The sequence below is a fragment of the Pelmatolapia mariae genome, linkage group LG13, assembly GCF_036321145.2.
Source record: "Pelmatolapia mariae isolate MD_Pm_ZW linkage group LG13, Pm_UMD_F_2, whole genome shotgun sequence".
NCBI lineage: Eukaryota > Metazoa > Chordata > Actinopteri > Cichliformes > Cichlidae > Pelmatolapia > Pelmatolapia mariae.
Window position 1 is genome coordinate 9,075,771 of NC_086238.1, and position 20,327 is coordinate 9,096,097.

At 38.3% G+C, this 20,327-nt stretch overlaps 2 protein-coding genes across 2 annotated transcripts; both read left to right on the forward strand.

Moving 5' to 3' along the window:
- Positions 1–783: 783 nt before the first annotated feature.
- LOC134640406 (polymeric immunoglobulin receptor-like) lies at positions 784–7,622 on the forward strand. Its single transcript, XM_065471897.1, has 5 exons — positions 784–829; positions 1,032–1,352; positions 1,579–1,878; positions 6,535–6,682; positions 7,487–7,622. Exons 1-5 carry the CDS (start codon positions 784–786, stop codon positions 7,620–7,622), a joined length of 951 nt encoding a protein of 316 aa, XP_065327969.1.
- A 7,985-nt stretch (positions 7,623–15,607) lies between these two features.
- Positions 15,608–18,505, forward strand: LOC134640407 (CMRF35-like molecule 2). The gene is made up of 3 exons (XM_065471898.1): positions 15,608–15,683; positions 17,363–17,524; positions 17,823–18,505. Exons 1-3 carry the CDS (start codon positions 15,608–15,610, stop codon positions 18,257–18,259), a joined length of 675 nt encoding a protein of 224 aa, XP_065327970.1. The 3' UTR covers positions 18,260–18,505.
- The last annotated feature ends 1,822 nt before the right edge of the window (positions 18,506–20,327 follow it).

A 20,327-nucleotide genomic window follows, 5' to 3' on the forward strand; every position in this document is an offset into this window, starting at 1 on the left:
CTTTCGATTTCTGTTCCAAAGATGAAGGTGATTTAATCAAAATGATGTGGACAGCATGTACAGTTATGCTTCTATCATAAAAGATATGAAAAGGGCAAATATTCAGCTTTCCATTCTAATTTATCACTTTTTTTGTTGCTTTTCCTTCCTAATTGTCATATTTGTTTCTGTTCTCCATCAGGGTGAAAAAAAAAGTCACCTGAGTGCATGTAATCATCAATGAAATATTTCAATATTAAGCTTTTTTGCCTTTTTATCTGTCCCTAAGTTATTGGACTTACTGCTGCAATATTTTGTTTCCTGTCCTAGTGACTCTTTTCATCTCTTTTACAACAACAAAGCTTTATTCTTGCAAAGCAGGAAAGTTTGTTGCACAATTTCTTTGTTACCATTTCCTTTCGTTAAGATCACGTGATTTCTGGTTTAAAAGAAATAAAGAATTATCAAAACCATCGACACCAAAGGATAATCCTGAACCCTATTTTCAGGATTTGTGAGAACTCATCATGTATAATAGAGATTTATTTTACTGTTTTCGCTTCCTGCACTGTCAGTGCTATTATATATTATGAGAATACATATTATTGTTTACTTGTAGCAATGTTGTGGATGGTAATTTTCATACTTAGTTTACAGCAACAGACAGCAGAAAAAAACACCTTATTGTATGACGAACTATCAGGAAGGCAGGTTTTAAGTGTTGCATTTGCATGTTGCTTAAATTCAAAAATAGAACCAGACTTGACTGTGGTTCATGTGTTTTAATTCTACTCACTGACAGGCATGGCTGCTCATCTCATCGTTCTTTTTCTTTTCAGTGTGCTCAAAGGTTGGTCACAGGAAACATTAAAATACTTCATGTTTTTCAAAGGTTAGTGTCAGCAGATGATAAAAATAATGGCTGATAATAATTTTTAGTTTAGTCTGTTTTGTACTTAACAACACTCTAAGTGTCTACATGTACAAGAGACAAATGAAGGAAGAATGTTTTAATTAAACATAACCAATAAAATACTTTGTTCTTGTTGCAGGAGTTCACAGCATAACTACAGTCAGTAAAGTATCAGTGGAAGCTGGAAAATCGATCTCCATCCCATGTCTCTACGAGTCAAAATATATAGACCATGTGAAGTACTTGTGTGAAGGACATATATGGAGCTCCTGCAGCTATGCAGTAAAAACAAACAAACCAGACCCTTCAGGAAAATATTCAATCTCTGATGACAAAAAAGAACAAATTTTTACTGTGACTATAAAAAATCTGACATATCAAAATACTGATTACTGGTGTGTGGTGGAGATTAATAATGGACCGGATTGCGGACAGTATTTTCAACTATCAGTTACCAGTGGTAAGTGCACATCTCTATTAACATTTCAAATTCTTTACAATATTGTTTTTTGGGAAAAAAAAAAAGAAAAAATAACATTTTTTAAGACTGAGTATGCACTTGTCATTCAAAGCTAATGAGAATCATCAAGAAATCTTAATCACATATATATATATTTTATTCAGCACTGAAAAAAGTATTGGCATTTTGGGTTTTTTGCTTTCTTTAAACTGAATTTTACTTGAAGGTACCCCCAGTCTCTATGTGGCTCATCAGAGGATTACAGGATATATTGGAGAAAGCATAACTATTAGATGTCACCACAGTAACTCTGGAGAAATAAAGTGGTGCAGGTTGGGCAGAAACTGTGTGACAGGATCATCTGGATCCATAGATGGTGCAGCAGTGACCACTCATATGAGAGACCCAAATGTTTTCACAGTGACCATGAGTGGACTAAAGTCAGAGAACAGTGGCTGGTATTGGTGTGCTGAAGGGGACATTCAGATACCAGTATATTTAAATGTTACAGAGAAACCAATTAATAGTGAGTACTGCAAGTTATCAAAGATTTTACATGTAAACGAATTCCATCCATTTATAAATATTTGTACTTTTAGGTTTATAAATGTTACTGTACTCTTGTTATAATGTTCTACTATGTTCTACTTCTATATCTACTACTCATACTGTTGCCATAAGTGAAACAATTATCAAAATGGAACAATTCTACAGTACAAGTAAATAAAGAACACAGGTCAGATATTTTTTATATTTATTTGCAGTATTTAGAGGTAAAATATTTTAAGGGACTATGCATACAAATTTTTACAGACACTATTATTACTTGTTAAAGTAAACTAAATTATGTTCTCTGTATGTTGCAGAGCTTCATATGACACAAAGATCCTCATCATCCCTCTGAGTGTGTTGATCTTGATTTTAATTGTGGTGTTCATCTGGTTTATACTGAGTCACAGTAAGTCTTAATGAAGCTTGATTTCAATCCACACTAAATTTATTAATAAATATTAAGAACTGAATTAATAGTTAGGTTATTGAGCATTGTTACAGTGAGTCAGTAACGGCAATTTTGTTTTGCTAGAGAAGCGCAAAGTAGAATTATCAGCGACAGCAATGGTAAGTTATGCTGATTTATTTCTCTGTGTGTACGGTACATGATACTAAAAACAGATTTATGGCAGATGTTTTAATTGTGTTATGTTCTTCAATGAAGACTGGAGAGGATGTAAGATACTCTGAAATTGGACTCAAAGAAAATAGTTCACCCAGGGTAAGTGCTATCAAGAAATCAAGTTTCCAATTTTCAGCAAAGATTTCATCTGAGAGTTTACTACAGATCTAAACTATTTGACAATGAAAATCCTCATATGGTAAACTGTTCTAGTGTGTGTGTGTGTGTGTGTGTTTTTTTTTTTTACAACTCACAAAATAAAACAACACCTATCAGAAGAAATGAGAGCATGAGTCACAAAGACGTATTTTGCTTCTGGGGATTCAAACCTCTGCCCCTTCTTTTTCACTTAAATATTGGTATTTTATCAATTTTGGCAAGCTGCGCTTGCTACAGGGCACTCAGTGAGTCTAAATGCATTGTATTATGCTCATTTCACACAGGTGGACAAAGAAGTGATATACTCAGAAATTAAACCTAAGAAAAAAAGTTCAACCAAGGTAACCAACTGCAGTACTATCAAGAAATGTTTACAATTTTCAGTGAACATATTGGCCATCTGAGAGTATGCAGTAGGTGTAGACTTCTTGATGCATGCTCAATCATCCAGGTAAGTCAATCTCCAAAAGTTGATTCTGTTCATGTGGATGTAGCGTTTTCAGTGGGAGAAACGTTTCGTCACTCATCCAAGTGACTTCTTCAGTCTCAGCTGACTGCAGGTTTCCCCATTCTTATAAACAGTACATTTGCATAATGACTGAAACCAGCCCACTGAAGGAACAATGGGCTGGGAGTTCAGTTCCTTGACCACTAATATACAAATACTCATGACCATTGATCAACAACCACTGATCAATGGCCATGAGCACCATTCACATAGAGTTGGGGAATGGCTGCAATCACAGCATTGTAAGATGGCGAAAGATGTACTCTTAGGCCCCCTCCTGGATTCAGAGATGGTCTTTCCCTTTTCACGTAAATGGCCTTGACTCTGCGCTTAAACCAGCATTCCTCCTTGTTCATCCTCATCCTTGAAAGAGTTTCCACTGGCTTGCAGGTGTAAATAGACTGCAGAGTCCTGGCCTGATGAGGTATCTCTTCTGTGTTGTGCCATCCGCTTTGCCAGAGGTTGTTTGGTTTCCCCGATGTATAAATCCTGTGTCGGCGGGCCCGATCCTAGTGGTGGACCAATTTTTGGCACAGCGTATTTTGGGGTTTAAAAGCCACAGAGACACAGTGTTTAGAAAAAAAAGCACCTCAACTGTTCCGATACTCCTGACACATACAGGCTCACTACAGGTTTTCACTTAGGCAGCGGTTGTCCCTCTCTCCTGGATCGACTGGAGCTTTCTTTTGGCGCCTTCCCAGCTTTAACAAAAGTCCAGCTGGGATAACCACATTTACTCAGGGCCTTCTTCGTGTGATGTTCTTCTGCTACCGCTGTGTCTGTGGGGATGGTGTTCACTCTATGTTGTAGCGTCTTGATGACACCCAGTTTTTGCTCCAGTGAATGATGAGAGTCAAACCTTAAATACTGATCCGTATGTGTAGGTTTACGGTACACATTGGCTTTTAGATGTCGCCCATTACTGACGGAAATCTCACAGTCTAAGAAGGCTAACCTGCCACTTTTCATATCCTCTCTGGTGAATTTGATGTGTCGGTCCACCGAGTTAATGTGATCCGTAAAATTTGGTACGTCCTGAGATTTAATTTTCACCCAGGTGTCATCCACACACCTGAACCAATGACTTTGTGGTGTAGAATAACAAAGCCCTCTTTTCCACTTCTTCCATGTAAAAATTGGCCACGATGGGTGAAACTGGGGAAACCATGGCACACTCATGTTTCGGAGTGCAGAACTGACCCTTGTATGTGAAGTAGGTGGAATGAAGACACAGTTCCAAAAGCAAACACACTCGGTCGATGCTGAGAGTGGTCCGGTTGCTGAGGTTGGGGTCATCTTGTAATCTCTTATGAACTACCTCCAACGCTGACTGGGATGCAAGTGAAAAGAGATGTAACATCGTACGAGACCATGGTTTCATCTGCCTTCATAGTGACATCTCTCACCTTCTCAACAAAATCGAAGGTGTTCTGGATGTGGTGTTCAGAGCTGCCTACCAGCGGGGTGAGGTTCGAAGCCAGAAACTTAGAGATGTTATAGGTGACCGAGTTGATCATACAGACAATTGGTCTTAAAGGTGCACCCTGTTTATGTATCTTCGGTAAACCATACAGACTTGGTGTAGATTCCCCTGGGTATAGCCTGTGGTATGAGGTCCGGTCAATAGCATTGTCATGTTCTAACTGCTTCAGACAGTCTATCACCCTCTTCCTGTAACCACTTCCTGGGTCTCGTTTCAGGGGCTCATAAGTATTTTCATCACTGAGCAGTGACAAAATTTTCTCATGATAGTCTTTCTGGTTTAGCAAAACTGTGCACCTACCCTTGTCTGCCGGAAGGATGATAATGTTGTTGCCATCACTAAGTAATGTGAGTGCCTTCCTCTCCTCCATGGTGATGTTGGCTGCTGCGGGCTTTGCATTCCTGAGAGAGGCCGAAACTTTCATCTGTAGTTGCTCTGCTTCCACTTCTGCAATATTGTTGTTTCAACATTGCAGTCAGCTGAGACTGAAGAAGTCATTTGGATGAGTGATGAAATGCTTCTCCCACTGAAAACGCTAGGTCCAGATGAATAGAATCAACTTTTGGAGATAGGTTTAGACTATTAGAGATTGATTACTAATATGTTACCTCATATAGTAAACTGTTCTTGTGTGTATTTTATAACTTGTAAAACACAGCAGCAGCTACCAGAAGAAGACATAATTCATGAAGCTATATTTTCCTTCTGATAATTCAAACCTTTAACTCTTATAATGAATTTAAATATTGATATTTTTCAACAACACTGACACCTTGCAGTAGTACTAGAGTGCTTCAGTATTGGAAATGTAAATCACCTGAAGTAACCCTAACACACTACGATTGCAGATTTATATTTAGGAATACTTTTTTTTCTTAAAGCTCAACAGAAGTGTAAAGTGCTCAGTTTCTATTTCTGTTTCCCCCTAGAGTTTATTTGCTGAATGTGACGTGGAACTCACGTACAGTTCTCTTGTTAAGAAACAGAGTATTAAATAGGTAAATATTAAAAGACCTGAAACCAACCACACACTAGATGTCACTTCCCTTGGTCTCTTAATTTCTTCAATTATTTTGCTTGTTGTCCTAGTGTTTCATGCTTTCTTTTTTAATTTCGTCACGTTTTTGTTAGCTGTTTTTCCTAATTCTCCCATTTGTTTCTGTTCTCAAACAGGATGAAGGAAAAGATACAGAAGTTTCAGAGCATTAGAGCATATTAGCTAACAAGCATTGAAATGTTCAAATATTAAAATCTTTTTGCAGTTTTTACTTTTTTATCTGTACCTATATTACTGAAGTATTGTCAGATAAATGCTGCAATGTGTCAGGTTGTGATGTAGTAGATTTTTTCTTCTCCTTTTAACTGCTTTGTAACAAATTTTATTCCTGCATAGCTGCAAATTTATTCAAAGAAGCATTGGCCAGTTTGCTTGTTCTTTTTCAAGATCATTGATGTGATTCTTAGTTTTGTAATAAAAAAGGATTGTAATCATCAGCATCAACATTTCTATTTGTCTGTTAGATATATTATGTATCATTATGTTTATGAATATATTGTTTGTGGTTTCTATCTATCTATCTATCTATCTATCTATCTATCTATCTATCTATCGAGTCATAGGCCTTCTTGTAGTCAATCCAGGCAGTGCACAGGTATCTATCTATCAAGATAGATACCTGTGCACTGCCTGGATTGACTACAAGAAGGCCTATGACTCGATGCCCCACATCTGGATCCTGGAATCCCTAGAACTATACAAGAACAACAGGACTTTAAGGGCCTTCATCGGGAGCTCAATTCACCATCAAGTGTGGGATCTACCAAGGAGATGCTCTGTCCCCACTTCTGTTCTGCATAGGCCTGAACCCCCTCAGTGAGATCATCACTGGCTATGGATACCGACTACGGAGTGGAGCAGTTGTCAGTCACCTCCTCTACATGGATGACATCAAGCTGTATGCCAAGAGTGAACAAGACATCAATTCACTGATCCCCACAACCCGGATGTATAGCAATGACATCAAAATGTCATTCGGACTGGAGAAGTGTAGCTGGATGATAACAAAGAGAGGGCAAAGTATTCAGAACTAAGGGGATCAAACTACCAGAAGGCAACATTGCAGACATAGAGGACAATTACAAGTAGTTGAGCATCCCACAGGCAAATGGGAACCATGAAGAGGCAGCTAGGAAAGCTGCAACCACCAAGTAACTGCAGAGGGTCGGGCAAGTCCCGAAGAGTCAGCCAAACAGGCTATTAACACCTACGCTCTGCCCCTGATCAGGTACCCTGCTGGGATAATAAGCTGGCCAACAGAGGAGATGGAAGCCACTGACATTAAGACCAGGAAGCTCCTGACCATGCATAGAGGGTTTCACCCCAATTCCAGCACCCTGAGGCTGTATGCTAAGTGGAAGGAAGGAGGCCAGGGAATGGTGAGTGTCAGTACCGCAGTCCAGGATGAGACAACAAACATCCATGAATACATAAGGAAAATGGCTCCAACTGACTGCATGCTCAGTGAATACCTCAGGCAGCAGAAACCCAAGAAAGAGGAGGAAGAGGAGTGTCATGTAATTAATATATCCTTAGTGCGTATTTTCTTATTATATTGTTTTATGTACTTTAATAATGAAGGTTTGTAAAGCAAGGCCACTTTTGACTCACAAACTAAGTGCTCAGCCAGACTGAAAAACAGGAAGTTAGTGTAGAGCTATACAAGTATATTAATAAATACAGGAAGCCAGACAGAAAAGAGGAACTTGTGCCATATAAGGAATGTTTGTATCGAAACTGTGTGACGTGTAAGCTTCATGGAAGGACAGGCCCTGCACGGTACGTACCACTGGCAGATCAAGAAAGTGGGTGACATCCAGAAGTCCTACCAGTGGCTAGACAAAGCTGGATTGAAAGACAGCACAGAGGCACTAATCATGGCAGCATAGGAGCAAGCTCTGAGCAAGAGATTCATAAAGGGTGAGGTCTTTCACACCAGGCAAGACCTCAGGTGCGAGCTGTGTAAAGATGCCCCTGAGACAATTCAGCACATAACAGCAGGGTGCAAGATGCTAGCAGACAGGGCATACATGGAACGCCATAACTAAGTGGCCGAGATAGCATACAGGAACATCTCAGTCTCGACAGTCTCGGTCGTTGTGTCCTTGGGCAAGACACTTCACCCGTTGCCTACTGGTGGTGGTCAGAGGGCCTGGTGGCGCCAGTGTCCGGCAGCCTCGCCTCTGTTAGTGCGCCCCAGGGTGGCTGGCCACAATGTAGCTTGCCATCACCAGTGTGTGAATGTGTGTGTGAATGGGTGGATGACTAAACGTGTAAAGCGCTTTGGGGTCCTTAGGGACTAAGCAAAGGGCTATACAAATATAGGCCATTTACCATTTACCATCTGTGCCGAGTATAACATGGAAGTCCCGAGGTCAAAATGGGTCATTCAGTAGCAATACTGAATGACAGCAACACCAGGAAGAATGAACACAAGAAGCATGAGAAGTACCAAGGGCTCAGAGAAGAGCTCAAGAAGATGTGGAGGGTGAAGGTAACAGTGGTCCCAGTGGTAATCGGATCACCAGGTGCAGTGACTCCCAGGCAAGTGGCTCCAGCAGATCCCAGGAACAACATCAGAGATCTCTGTCTGGAAGAGCGCAGTCCTAGGAACAGCTCAGATATTGTGCAGGACCCTAAGCTCCCATTCCTCTGGTAGAGGACCCGAGCTTGAAGGATAGACCGCCCACAGGGGCGAGAGGGTAATTTTTCTTCATATATATATCTGAGCAGTTCCTATAGGCTTAATATTTATCTGGCCTTGTACTTTTGTCCATATTGTATATTTTCATAATTTGAAATTAAATGTACAACAAGAGTTGTACATTTAATTCAATCCAAATAGTAACTTTTTGCTGTCATGTTTTAAGTAATTCAGTCCACATTGACTTTGCACCCAGTAAATTACAGCTAATTATGTCATTGAAGTAACTAATAATAAGACCATACCTATGAAGAACTAGTAGCAAGGCACATATGAAGTGTTGCATTTTCTATTGCATAAATTAAAAATAGATCCAGACTTGATGTTGGTTTATGTGGTGTAAGTCTATTTACTCACAGGTATAGCTGCTCATCTTATTGCTTTTTTCTCTTCAGTGTATTCAAGGTCAGTCAAATGAGCTGTTTAAATACCTAATGTTCCACAAGCTAACACCAACAGATGATAATGAAGATAACAATAAAATCCAGTAATGTGAAGGAAGAATTTTTAAGTAAACATAACCATGAAAATACTTGTATTATTATATTTGTTCTTGTTCCAAGAGTTCACAGCATAACTACATTCAGTAAAGTTTCAGATGGAAAATGTGTCTTCATCCAATGTTTCTATGACTGCAAATATATATACTTGTACTTGTATAAAGTTCTTGTATGGTGGATATTGTTGGTAATTTGCTGCTATGAAAAAAACAAAAGAATATTCAATGTCTAATCAGAAATGTAGTGCATTTATTACATGTATGTAGTTGAGATCAATGGAAGGTCAGATGACATGAAGTATTGTTATATATGTGGCACCAGGTGTATCATAAGTACATTTCAGTATATTTTACATAGACTATTATTGTTGATGATTTTTTTATTTTACTTTATTTTATTTTTTTTTACATTTGTTCAAAATAAGAATGTTGTAGAGCTGAGACATTTACACAAACTAGATTTTTATTTGATCTTATTTTATTTTTGCTTTAAGTTATTTTCTTAAATTAATGTTTTTGTTGTTTTCTCTTTTTTGTTTTTTTCTATGATTATATTATGATTATGGATTTACCTGTTTTGGTGCAAGACTAACGGTAGGATTTATAGAGAGTTGTCCATCTCTAGAAAGAATGCCCCCTCTCCCTTTAATGAAACTATTGGCTGTTACTGGTGTGAAAGAAGGATGAAATGAGGCTCCATCTTGTGGTGGGTTTGATATGTAGTTAGACATTTAATTTGAGAGGACTGAGTGACATTACTAATTATGATTGAGTGGATCTGTTGTATGATTGAGTTACTGAGGGGGGGGGAGCTGAAGTGGAAGAATGGCTGCTCACAAGAGGAGACCCAAATATTATATCTAGATGAAGGAATGTTCATTTATTTAACATTTCTCCATGAGCATGGTACATGTTACTAACTAATGTCACATATGTTACTAAACCTATCACTAACTACTGCAAGTGATTATAAATTCTACATTAATTCCAAATATCAGTAAATTTTTGTACCAGAAGACAGAGAAGATACTTTATTGTCACAAGAGGTGACCACTGCAGGTGGCGCCACATGTTTGATTTAACAGAAATTCGTGCTGGATTTCTTTTCTGACATAATCTCAATGAAGATTTGTGTTTTTAGATGGAACTGAAACAGCAACCTTTCACATGCCACATGAACATACTGTAATATGGAGCCACTCTACGAGAGAGAGAGATTAGAATCAGAATCAGAATACTTTATTGATCCCTAGGGGAAATTATTTTTCGTTACAGTGCTCCATTATAAACAAACATTAACAAAGACAGACAATACACTAACTAAGAATAGCACGATATATACAGGCATATATATACATAAAAGTCACTATATATACATAAAAGTCTATACATAAAAGTCACTATTAATAAATAGCTGAAAGAGAACATGTGCAAGAAGGGTGTAGCTGTTGCAGTAAACAGTGTGTTAAGTGGATGAGTTATACAGGGAGATGGCCACAGGCAGGAATGATTTCCTGTGTCGTTCAGTGGTGCTTTTCGGTACTCTCAGTCTTTCACTGAACGTGCTACTGTGACTGACCAGCATGTCGTGGAGTGGGTGGGAGGTGTTATCCAACATTGTCTTTATCTTGGACAACATCCGCCTCTCCGACACCACCTTGAGGGAGTCCAGCTCCATCCCCACAACATTTCTGGCCTTACTGGCCTTATTAGAATACATTCGATTACTATACTAATTACTGCCTTATTTAAATTGTAGATACTACTCATACTATACGGGAGACAGCATATTTAAAAAGGGACAACAAAGCTCGGATATCTATTGTATTTTTCTGCATTATTTCTTTGCATTATTCCAGTTACCTGTCCATTACTCTGTGGATAGGTAACTGGTCTTCTAATGAAGTGTCTCATAAATGTTTTAAAGAGACTACATTAGAAAAAAGAGGTTTTGTCTGAATACAGATACAGAGGTGGAGAGGTTAGAATAATAAACAAAAACACAAGGAACCCAATACATATAACAAACTGTATAAACAGTAACAAGATTTCTAAAGTAACCAGTACAAAATACAAAGTACCAGAATGACAATGGAACCTACAGGAAATCAAAAAATTTATATAATATAAATAAAATATAAAATATAATATAAAGAATCATGGTTTAACAAAACCAAAAATAAACTAGAATAAAGCCTCATAATGTAGATTTCTAGGACAAATGTCAGGGTCTATGACAACTACACTGACAAAAACAAAAGTAATTTGTTATATGACACAAGATTTAAAAACCAAAAAAACTTCACTGTGACTGCTAAAAACATGACACATGAGGTCAGTCATTACTGGTGTTTTGTGGAGTTTCAGGTACATGAACACCAGACATGGAAGACAGGCTTCATCTGTCTGTCACCAGAGGTAAGACTGCACAAGTACATTTCAAATAATCAACTTTCATAGACAACATTTATACATGTTATAGTAAAAATATTTAACAAGTGTTGAGGGAGCTAAAAATGAATGATATATAAATAATAACACAACAAATTTCTACTTTTTTTTTCCATCAAGGTTCATCCAGTTTCTATGTGGATCATAAGAATATTACAGGGTTTAATGGAGAAAAATCACCATCAAGTTTTACAGTACACAAACTGGAAAAATAAAGTGGTGCAAGTTGGGCAGCAAATGTGTAGCACAGTCGTCTGGATCAATAGACGAAACAAGTGTGAGCATTAATGAAAGTGACCTCCAGCTGCCAGTGCATTTAACTTTTAATGGTACGCTTACAACCAATTAAGAACAACTGTAATTTAAAATATGTGTTCATGAATATTTCTCATGCACAATGGTTTGTAATGTTTTGTTATAAAATTAGAAATTGTTATTGTTGCCATTCTCTGCAAATCCTTTGTAGAAAACTCACTCATTCCTGAGTCACTGAATCGCACTGTTTGTTTATTATTTCTTTCTTTATACAGATGAAACACTTACCGGAAATCAGGATGAACAACCAAGGTCAGAAGGATTGTACTAGATATACAACTATGTTTATTTTATGTCTTATAAAGAATCTTTATGCATGTATTTTTTGTCATCATGTGAAAACCTGCGTCGTGGTTTTGAGTTTTGGGGGACTTGTGTGGGTTTTTTTCTCTTTTAATAGGTTTGATTGTCCTTGTAATTTTGGTTTCATATTCTAGAGTGTCTATATTTGGTCTTTTGTTCCTGGTTTCAGTTTGGTTTACAATATTCCTTTAATCCCTGTGTTTCCATGTTTAGCTTAATCTTGTTTCTATTTTTGCTTAGCTTTCTGTCTCTGTGTCAAGTTTGAATTTCTGTTCCCATTTTGCGTCACTATTTATACTTTGTGTCTAGTTTAGCTTTGCATGTCTTTGGTGATTAGTCTCAGCTGTGTTCCCACCTGTTTCCCATCCCCTCTTTATCCTGTGTTTGTATTTACGGTCTCATTTTCCCTCTGATCTTCATTGTGTCATCTTTCATGGCTGTGGCCTTCCTGTTCAGAATCAGAATCAGAAAGGGTTTTATTGCCAAATGTTGAGCAAGTTTCCAACATTAGGAAATTGCTGCGGTACTTAGTGCAAAACATACTGTAAGACAACACTTAAATAAACATAAAAATAAGAATTAAAAGTGCTAAGCAGATTAATATATACATGTGTGCAGGTGATGATCAGTGCAAAAATGGAACAGATGCAGAGAACACAGTATAGGGTCATGTGTTTGTGGTGGGAACAGTCATGTGGTTATTGTTCATGAGTCCAACAGCAGAGGGGAAGAAACTGTTCTTATGGCGAGAGGTTCTGGTCCGAATGGAACCTTTCTGCCTGAGGGGAGAAGGTCAAACAGACTGTGTCCACGGTGAGAAGGGTCACCTGTGATCCGAGTCATCTGCAAACTTAATTAGCTTGAGAGTAGGGCTGCCACGATTGGTCGACTAGTCACGATTACGTCGACTATCAAAATCGTCGACGACTGATTTAATAGTCGACCCGTCGTTTGAAGCTTTGTAAGATCACAAAAGACGCAGAAATAAGTAGTAGGATTTAAGAGTGTAATAACGGACTGAAACAGAAGATGGCAGCACTGCATGTACAAGGATGCCAGCTGCCGTTAAACCCCGAAGAAGAAGTAGCTCTGTCCCAGAATTCATAGCGCAGCCCAGCTCAGTTTCCAACAATGGCGGCAGCTAGTTAGCTTTAATATTACTCTTATTATTCTTTCTGGGTCACAAAATAAACGTTTAACATATTTTCAGGCGAGAATGTAACTGTGCAAACCTCAAATATCTGCTCAGTTTATCAAGACACCACATATTTTCAAAAGCGCTCCGACGTTTTCGGAGACGTCTGTTACCCACTAGCTCGATAGCTAGCCGGGGGCAAGGCTCACTAGAGCCCGTGAGAACACCGGACTCCTGGCAAATCGTTTTCAAACCCACCGCTACTCAGGTTAAACATATATAAATCACTTAGATAACTTAAAATGTTACTGTTTGGCTTTTTTTTTTAGTATTTTATTTGTTCCTGAGTAAATCGGTTTGGCTGAGATTAAAGTTATAGTTTTTACACAGCTGAATAAACATCAAGCAGACAACTGGTTATCAGAAGTGTGAGATGCTCGAGAATATACTCTGGTGTCCCGTTACATTTTAGATAGCAAGGAGTTTATTAAACTTCACCGAAACAATCTGCAAATTTCATTAAAATTTAATAAACTATCATCTTGTCTTTATTTTTAGTTAGCACATACCTTAAACACTTGTAAGCTAATGATAGTTATATAAGAGCAGATGCTGCTGGTGTAATAAGCTGTACGTTTTACGTCCAATGGATGCATGATCTGATTAGTCGACTAATCGCAAAAATAATCGGTGACTAGTCGACTATCAAAATAATCGTTTGTGGCAGCCCTACTTGAGAGACTGGTGGGTGGAGGTGCAGCAGTTAGTGTACAGACCTGTTCGCTCTGTACGCAAACTGCAGGGGGGCCAGGAGGGGGGCCGTGAGGGTCTTGAGGTAGGAGAGGACCAGGCACCCAAATGACTTCATGACCACAGATGTCAGAGCCACGGGTCTGTAGTCATTTAGTCCAGTGATCCTTGGCTTCTTGGGGACAGGGACTACGGTGGATGACTTGAAGCAGGCAGGCACATGACATGCCTGCAGTGAGGAGTTGGAAGTGCCAGAAAACACTGGGGCCAGCTCATTTGCACAGTGCCTGAGAGTGGCAGGAGACACACAGTCTGGGCCAGGAGCATTCTGAGCATTCAGGCTTTTAAACTGCTTCCTCACATCTGCTTCATGAATATGAAGGGTTGTAGTGGGAGAAGGTGGTGTGAAATCCTCCTTGGTGTGGGGTGAGGAGGGGGGTGTTGTGGGTGAAGTCTTTGATGGTGGTGATGGCTCTGTTGTGGGGGGAGAGGGGGAGGTGGGGGAATGAGTGTTCACAGTGAGTGTTGGGGCTGATGGAGGTGTGAAGGCTGCTTGATGGCTCATCAAAACAGCTGTAAAAATCGTTGAGGGTGTTGGCGAAGAGCAAGTTATCAGCGGAGTGGGAGGTTTTAGGCTTGTAGTTAGTGATATTCCTAAAACTTTTCCATACAGAGGCCGAGTCATTGTCTGAGATCTGCTCCTGCATCTTCTCAGAGTGCTGATGTTTAGCACTGTCCACTTCTTTACTGAGCCTGTACTATAGCAGTCCCCGGCTCCACTTCTGAACGCTTTGTGTTTCCCTAGAAGAGTTATACATTCAAATTATTTTGTACCTGATCTGTTTTCTTTGTAATTTGTTTAGAGTTCAGCAATAAAGCTGTTTTTGAGTTTTATAGCCCTTGTTGCTGAGTCGTGCATTTGGGTCCCAAATCCAGCCTGTTACAGTTCACCCTGATAGCTGGGTCTACTCTGTTGTGTATTTTAAGAAATTATTGGTTTCTAAAATTTAACTTACAACAATGTATGTCCTGTGACCCTGAATTAGATAGACAGACGGACAATAAAAACAAAGAGGAAACAAAACTGTAATGAATTTCATTTAGTTTGTTGTATTGTTTTTATTCCACGGTGTTTTCCTAGAGGCTATCATCATCCCTGTTATGACATGCTAATTCATTTTGCATTAAGCTTATTATTTTTATCTATTTATTAGTGCTGTCAGCGTTAATCTCGTTAAAATGACGTTAACGCTATAACCGCATTAACGTGGCAAATCTCCGTTAGCGAGTTAGCGTGGATCGCCCTGTGCATGGGGCTGCACGGCGTTAATGCCGTTATGGCGTTAACGTCATTTTAACGAGATTAATGCTGACAGCACTACTATTTATAGGAACAAGAATGCCATGTGATTTATCTTACTACACATGCTTAGAATTCAATACAAAAGAAGTTTAAACTCTGTTTTGATTTCCGTTTCACCTCTCTCATGTTTCTTCTTTGTTTCCCAGAGGTCATTTGCAAACTGTGATGAGAATGTGACATACAGCTCTGTGGTTTTGTAATTCAAACACACACACACACACACACACACACACACACACACACACACACACACACACACACACACAAGCTATGTTTAAAGAACTCCACATGGTTTCTCACACAGCGAAGTGTTGCTCCTTTTACACATTTTCACCACATGAACAGTACGACTCAATGGACAGCAATGTTGGTGTGTTTGCTGTTGGGAAAACTGGTGGGGGCACTGGGAAGCTACGGGCACTGATTTCTGGTGAGTCATTTATCCCCAGTAAGATTTCCGAGTCTACATGAATCAAACTATTGAAATACAGTGTGTAGAGAAAGGATGGATTAAGGCTCCATTTTGTGTGGGGTTCTGTAATTGCATGTTTAATGTAAGAGAAATAAGAACGATAATCACTAATTATGACTGATTGGATTGTTGTATCTGTTTCATGTTGTTTGAGGGAGTTACAGTGGAGAAAAAAGCTGATGGGGAAGAATGAGCGATGAAAGTGGAAAAATGTGTATATTCTCTATATGAATGGATGTTATTTCTCCAACTGTTGCTAACTCAGTATTTTAAATATTGCTTTATTATTTGAGTGCAAGATTCAACTTCCAGAAGACTTTGAACCCTTAACTATATGGGACTGATGCAGTTCTGAAGCCAGTACTAAAGGCAATAATATTATTTGTTGAGTTACATAATAATGAAGAGAAATCATGGAGAAAAGAAAATCACTGCTGAAGCTGCAGATGTTGACCAGCATGAATGTTATATAGTTTTAGAATAATTGAATAATTCAAAATCAACAATTAAAAAATACAATATATGAAATATATATTGCACATGACAGAAAGTTCACACTACGAGGTCAAAACTGTTCAAGGGCTGTCTTGGCTCTTCTGATGCATCTGGAAGTGGCAATCTCCTCCAGAGAGTGCAGAGAGCATCTGATGATCTTCTGTGATGTGTTTATGACCCTCTCCAGTAAGTAATGACACTCTCAATTGTGGCATGGTAGTAGGACACAAGCAGCAGTTCAGTCTGTTTTTACTGAGGATTCGCAGGAAGTGCAGACACTGTATCATCTTCACTGCCATCACCTGTGTATTCTCCGACTATGACGGATCATTTGAGATCATAATCAGAAGGAGGCCATTGTCTCTACCCAGTCTCCATTTATGTAGAGAGGGGTATAATCATCTGCAGTCTTACAGAAGTCAAAGATGACCTCCTTGGTTTTTGTGGTGTTTAGAAGCAGATTGTTGGCAGCACACCACTCTGTCAGCAGCCACAGCCCCTCTCTGTAACCAGCCTCTTCCCCCTTTGTGATGATGTGTAAATTCAATAAGGAAGATCTTCAGTCACACATCTGTGTGCTTCCCAAGTGCTGGCAGCTAATCTAAGCTTTAGATCATTTCCACTTTCCCATGCCATCGAGCTGGTCGTGACATCACTGGTCTAGTCCAATCATCTTTCTGCTGGCTTTCTTCAGGCCAGTCAGCCTTCACATATACTTCAAATGTCACTGCATATCTGTCATTCTTCCTTGCAGACATCTTCATGCAACTAGTACTAGTACAAATACAGTATGAGGAACTAGCAGTAAACCACATAACTAGACTGGTTTGTGTGTTTTAAGTCTATTCACTCACAGGCAGCCTCTTCCAGGCAGCTCATCTCATCATGTTTCTCCTCTTCATTGTACTTAAAGGTCAGTTATAGAAGTAATTTAATTACCTCGTGTTTCAACAGCTAATGTCAGCAGATGATAAAATTAATGAATAGTTTTTGTATTGGGACTTTCATACTTGCCACATTCAAACATTCAAATGTGTGTAGATGTATAATAGACAAATCATATGAAGGAATAATATTTTAATTATAGATAACCAGTTTAAGTAAATGTAATCATTAAAGTACTTTATTTGTTCTTGTTGCAGGAGTTCACAGCTTAACTACAGTCAGTCAAGTATCAGTGAAAGCTGGAGAATCTATCTCCATCCCATGTCTTTATGACTCCCAGTACGAAAATTATCTCAAATATCTGTGTAAAGGATACTATTATCGAGAATGCACATATGCAGTAAACACAAACCAGCCAGGCGAGTCAGGAAAATATTCAATCTCTGATGACAAAAAACAAAGAATCTTCACTGTGACTATTAAAAAATTAAACGCAGATCAGGACAGTCATTGCTGGTGTGTTGTGGAGATTCCTGGGATATGGAAAGATGTGAGAGTCTATTTTCATCTGTCTGTCATCAGGGGTAAGAATCCATAAGTACATTCAAGTACATTTCAAATAAGCCAAAATATTAGGAAAGACTTGGTTGTAATATTAGAATCATTATGTCAGTCAAGATATAAGAAGAATAAACATGTTTTTAAAAAATGCTCAAGAAGCTATAAATGTAAAGTATAAAACTAGTAACAACTTACTACTTGTTCTCCATCAAGGTTCACCCAGTTTCTATGTGGATCATCAGGATATTACAGGGTTTAATGGAGGAAACATCACCATCAAGTTTTACAGTACACAAACTGGTAAAATAAAGTGGTGCAAGTTGGGCAGCGAGTGTGTAACACAGCCAACTGGATCAATAGATGGAACAAGAGTGAGCATTAATGAAAGTGCCCACAAAGTTTTCACTGTCACCATGAGTCGAGTGACCACAAAGAGCAGCGGCTGGTACTTATGTTATAAAGGAGACCTCCAGGTGCCAGTGCATTTAACTGTGAATGAAACTTTCACACCCAGTAAGTACAACAACTCTGAACCTGAAATATGCTTGTATGAATATTCCCCATGCATCATGATTAGCAATGCTTTGATATGATATTAGAAAATGTTATTCAATTCGTTCTTGCTCGTAGCCTCAGTCATTCCTCATTGAATCTCACAGTTTTTCTTTGTATATTGATTCATTGTCTTTCCCAGATAAAACAAGTACTAAAGATCAGGATGAACAACCAAGGTCAAAAGGACTGCACTGACATGCACTAGCTATACAACTGTGGTTACACGCTATGTATTTATTGCCATTATGTGAAAACTTTGACCTATGGAAATGATAATTGTTTGTTTTTATTCCACAGTGGTTCCCTAACAGTTCTCATCATCTCTTTGACTTTGTTGATCTTCTTTGTAACAGTGAGCTTGGTCATTTGGTTTTTGCTCAAAAGATCCAGTAAGTTTGCGCTCACCGTTGATGAAGCCAGTTCGTTCTTCTTACATAATTTAACGTTAAATGTTGACGACACTGCAGTCGCGCTTTGAGAGTAAGTTCTTGTTTCTCTTTCAGAATGGACCAAAAGAGAATCATCAGGCACGGCACTGGTATGACATGCTAATTCATTATGAATTAATTTTTTTCTAATTAATTTTTCATTATTTAAGAACAAGAATAATCTGGTAAGAAAAACCAAGTACTCTTTGTAGATGCAGTAGTGCAATACAGCTGCAGCACATGAATAAATGGTAATCATATCACGTGAACAACTTCCTTAATAATGGATATCTGTTGCATTACGGTTTCTCTTTTGGACACAGGCTCATGAGGAAGTGTATACGTCTGTTAAACATAGAAAAAAAATGGTTCCCCAGTTACAAAAATTGAATACTTACAGAGTGAGGGGAATCCCATTTACAGCAGCAAATGCAGAAGTGAAACATAAATGTGACAAACATAGAAGAATGGACTATATCCAATCCTGCTGCAATAAAGAGCTGTGGTTGTTACTGGCACTGTAAAGCAAAGTGGGAAATCACATTTTTCATGTGTTTCACACCAGCTAGAGTATGGAGTGTAAATTTAAAAATAACATTACACTTTACTGTTGCTCTGCTTCCATGTGTGATATACTTACTAATAACGTTAAAGAAACTTGTATGTTCTGTTTGTAGATTTTGTCCAATAATTATTATAGATCATAGGACTGATAAATATTCACAGATGTTGCCCCCTAAAAAAGGATATACTAAGAAAACACATCTAATAGCTGTATTGGGTAAAACACATTTTATATTCCATTTTTAAAAAGAATACATATCTTCCATCAAATTTATGTATATTTAATATTTGAATGTGATAGGAAGTCTTAAAGTGCTAGTAAACTTTAAGGAGAAAACATCTCATCTCATACTCTAACTTCTCAGTCCACATATTCCCCTTGAAAGGGAACTATTCATGTGAAGTGTCTCGACCTTAGTAAATTGCCACATTTGGTCTAGTGTACACTGTTAAAAAAAAGTTCCTCTTTCAAATTTTCTATTGATATCAGTTATCAGAGGGACTAAGATACAGTAAACAGTGTATGTAAGAAAAGTTCAGAAGTGACAGCCATAAGCGTTCACAAACATAATGTTACACACAAGTAATTTATTTTACTACACGTGCTTGTAATTGGATAAAAAAAAGGTTTAAAGTCTGTTTTGATCTCTGTTTCATATCTGTCTCTTCTTTCTTTCTCAGAGTGCCACTGCTAAATGCGATGTGGATGTGACATACAGCTCTGTGTTTACTATGACTCAACAAACCACACAAAGGGTGCGTTATAAGAGCTCCGTGTCACAATGTTTCTCAGACATTAAAACTTATGTTCTTTTTTTACATTGTCACCACACAAACAGCATGGCTCGATCTTAGTGTGTCTGGTGGCTAGACCACTGCTTTAATTCAGACCAAATACTGTAAATATTAGCAACACGTTCAACTCTAAATCTTCAATGCTATATCAGTAGCACTACTGTGAAAAGGATCAAAGCTTAAAGAATGCAGACACTCGCTTGTTTATCAGTTGCACTAAAAGTCATTCATAAGCGAGTGCTATTGTTCTGTTTGTTTAGACTGAAATATTAAATAGCTAGATGACTGAATACTTTTCTCTGTAGCCTAAAAGGTAATA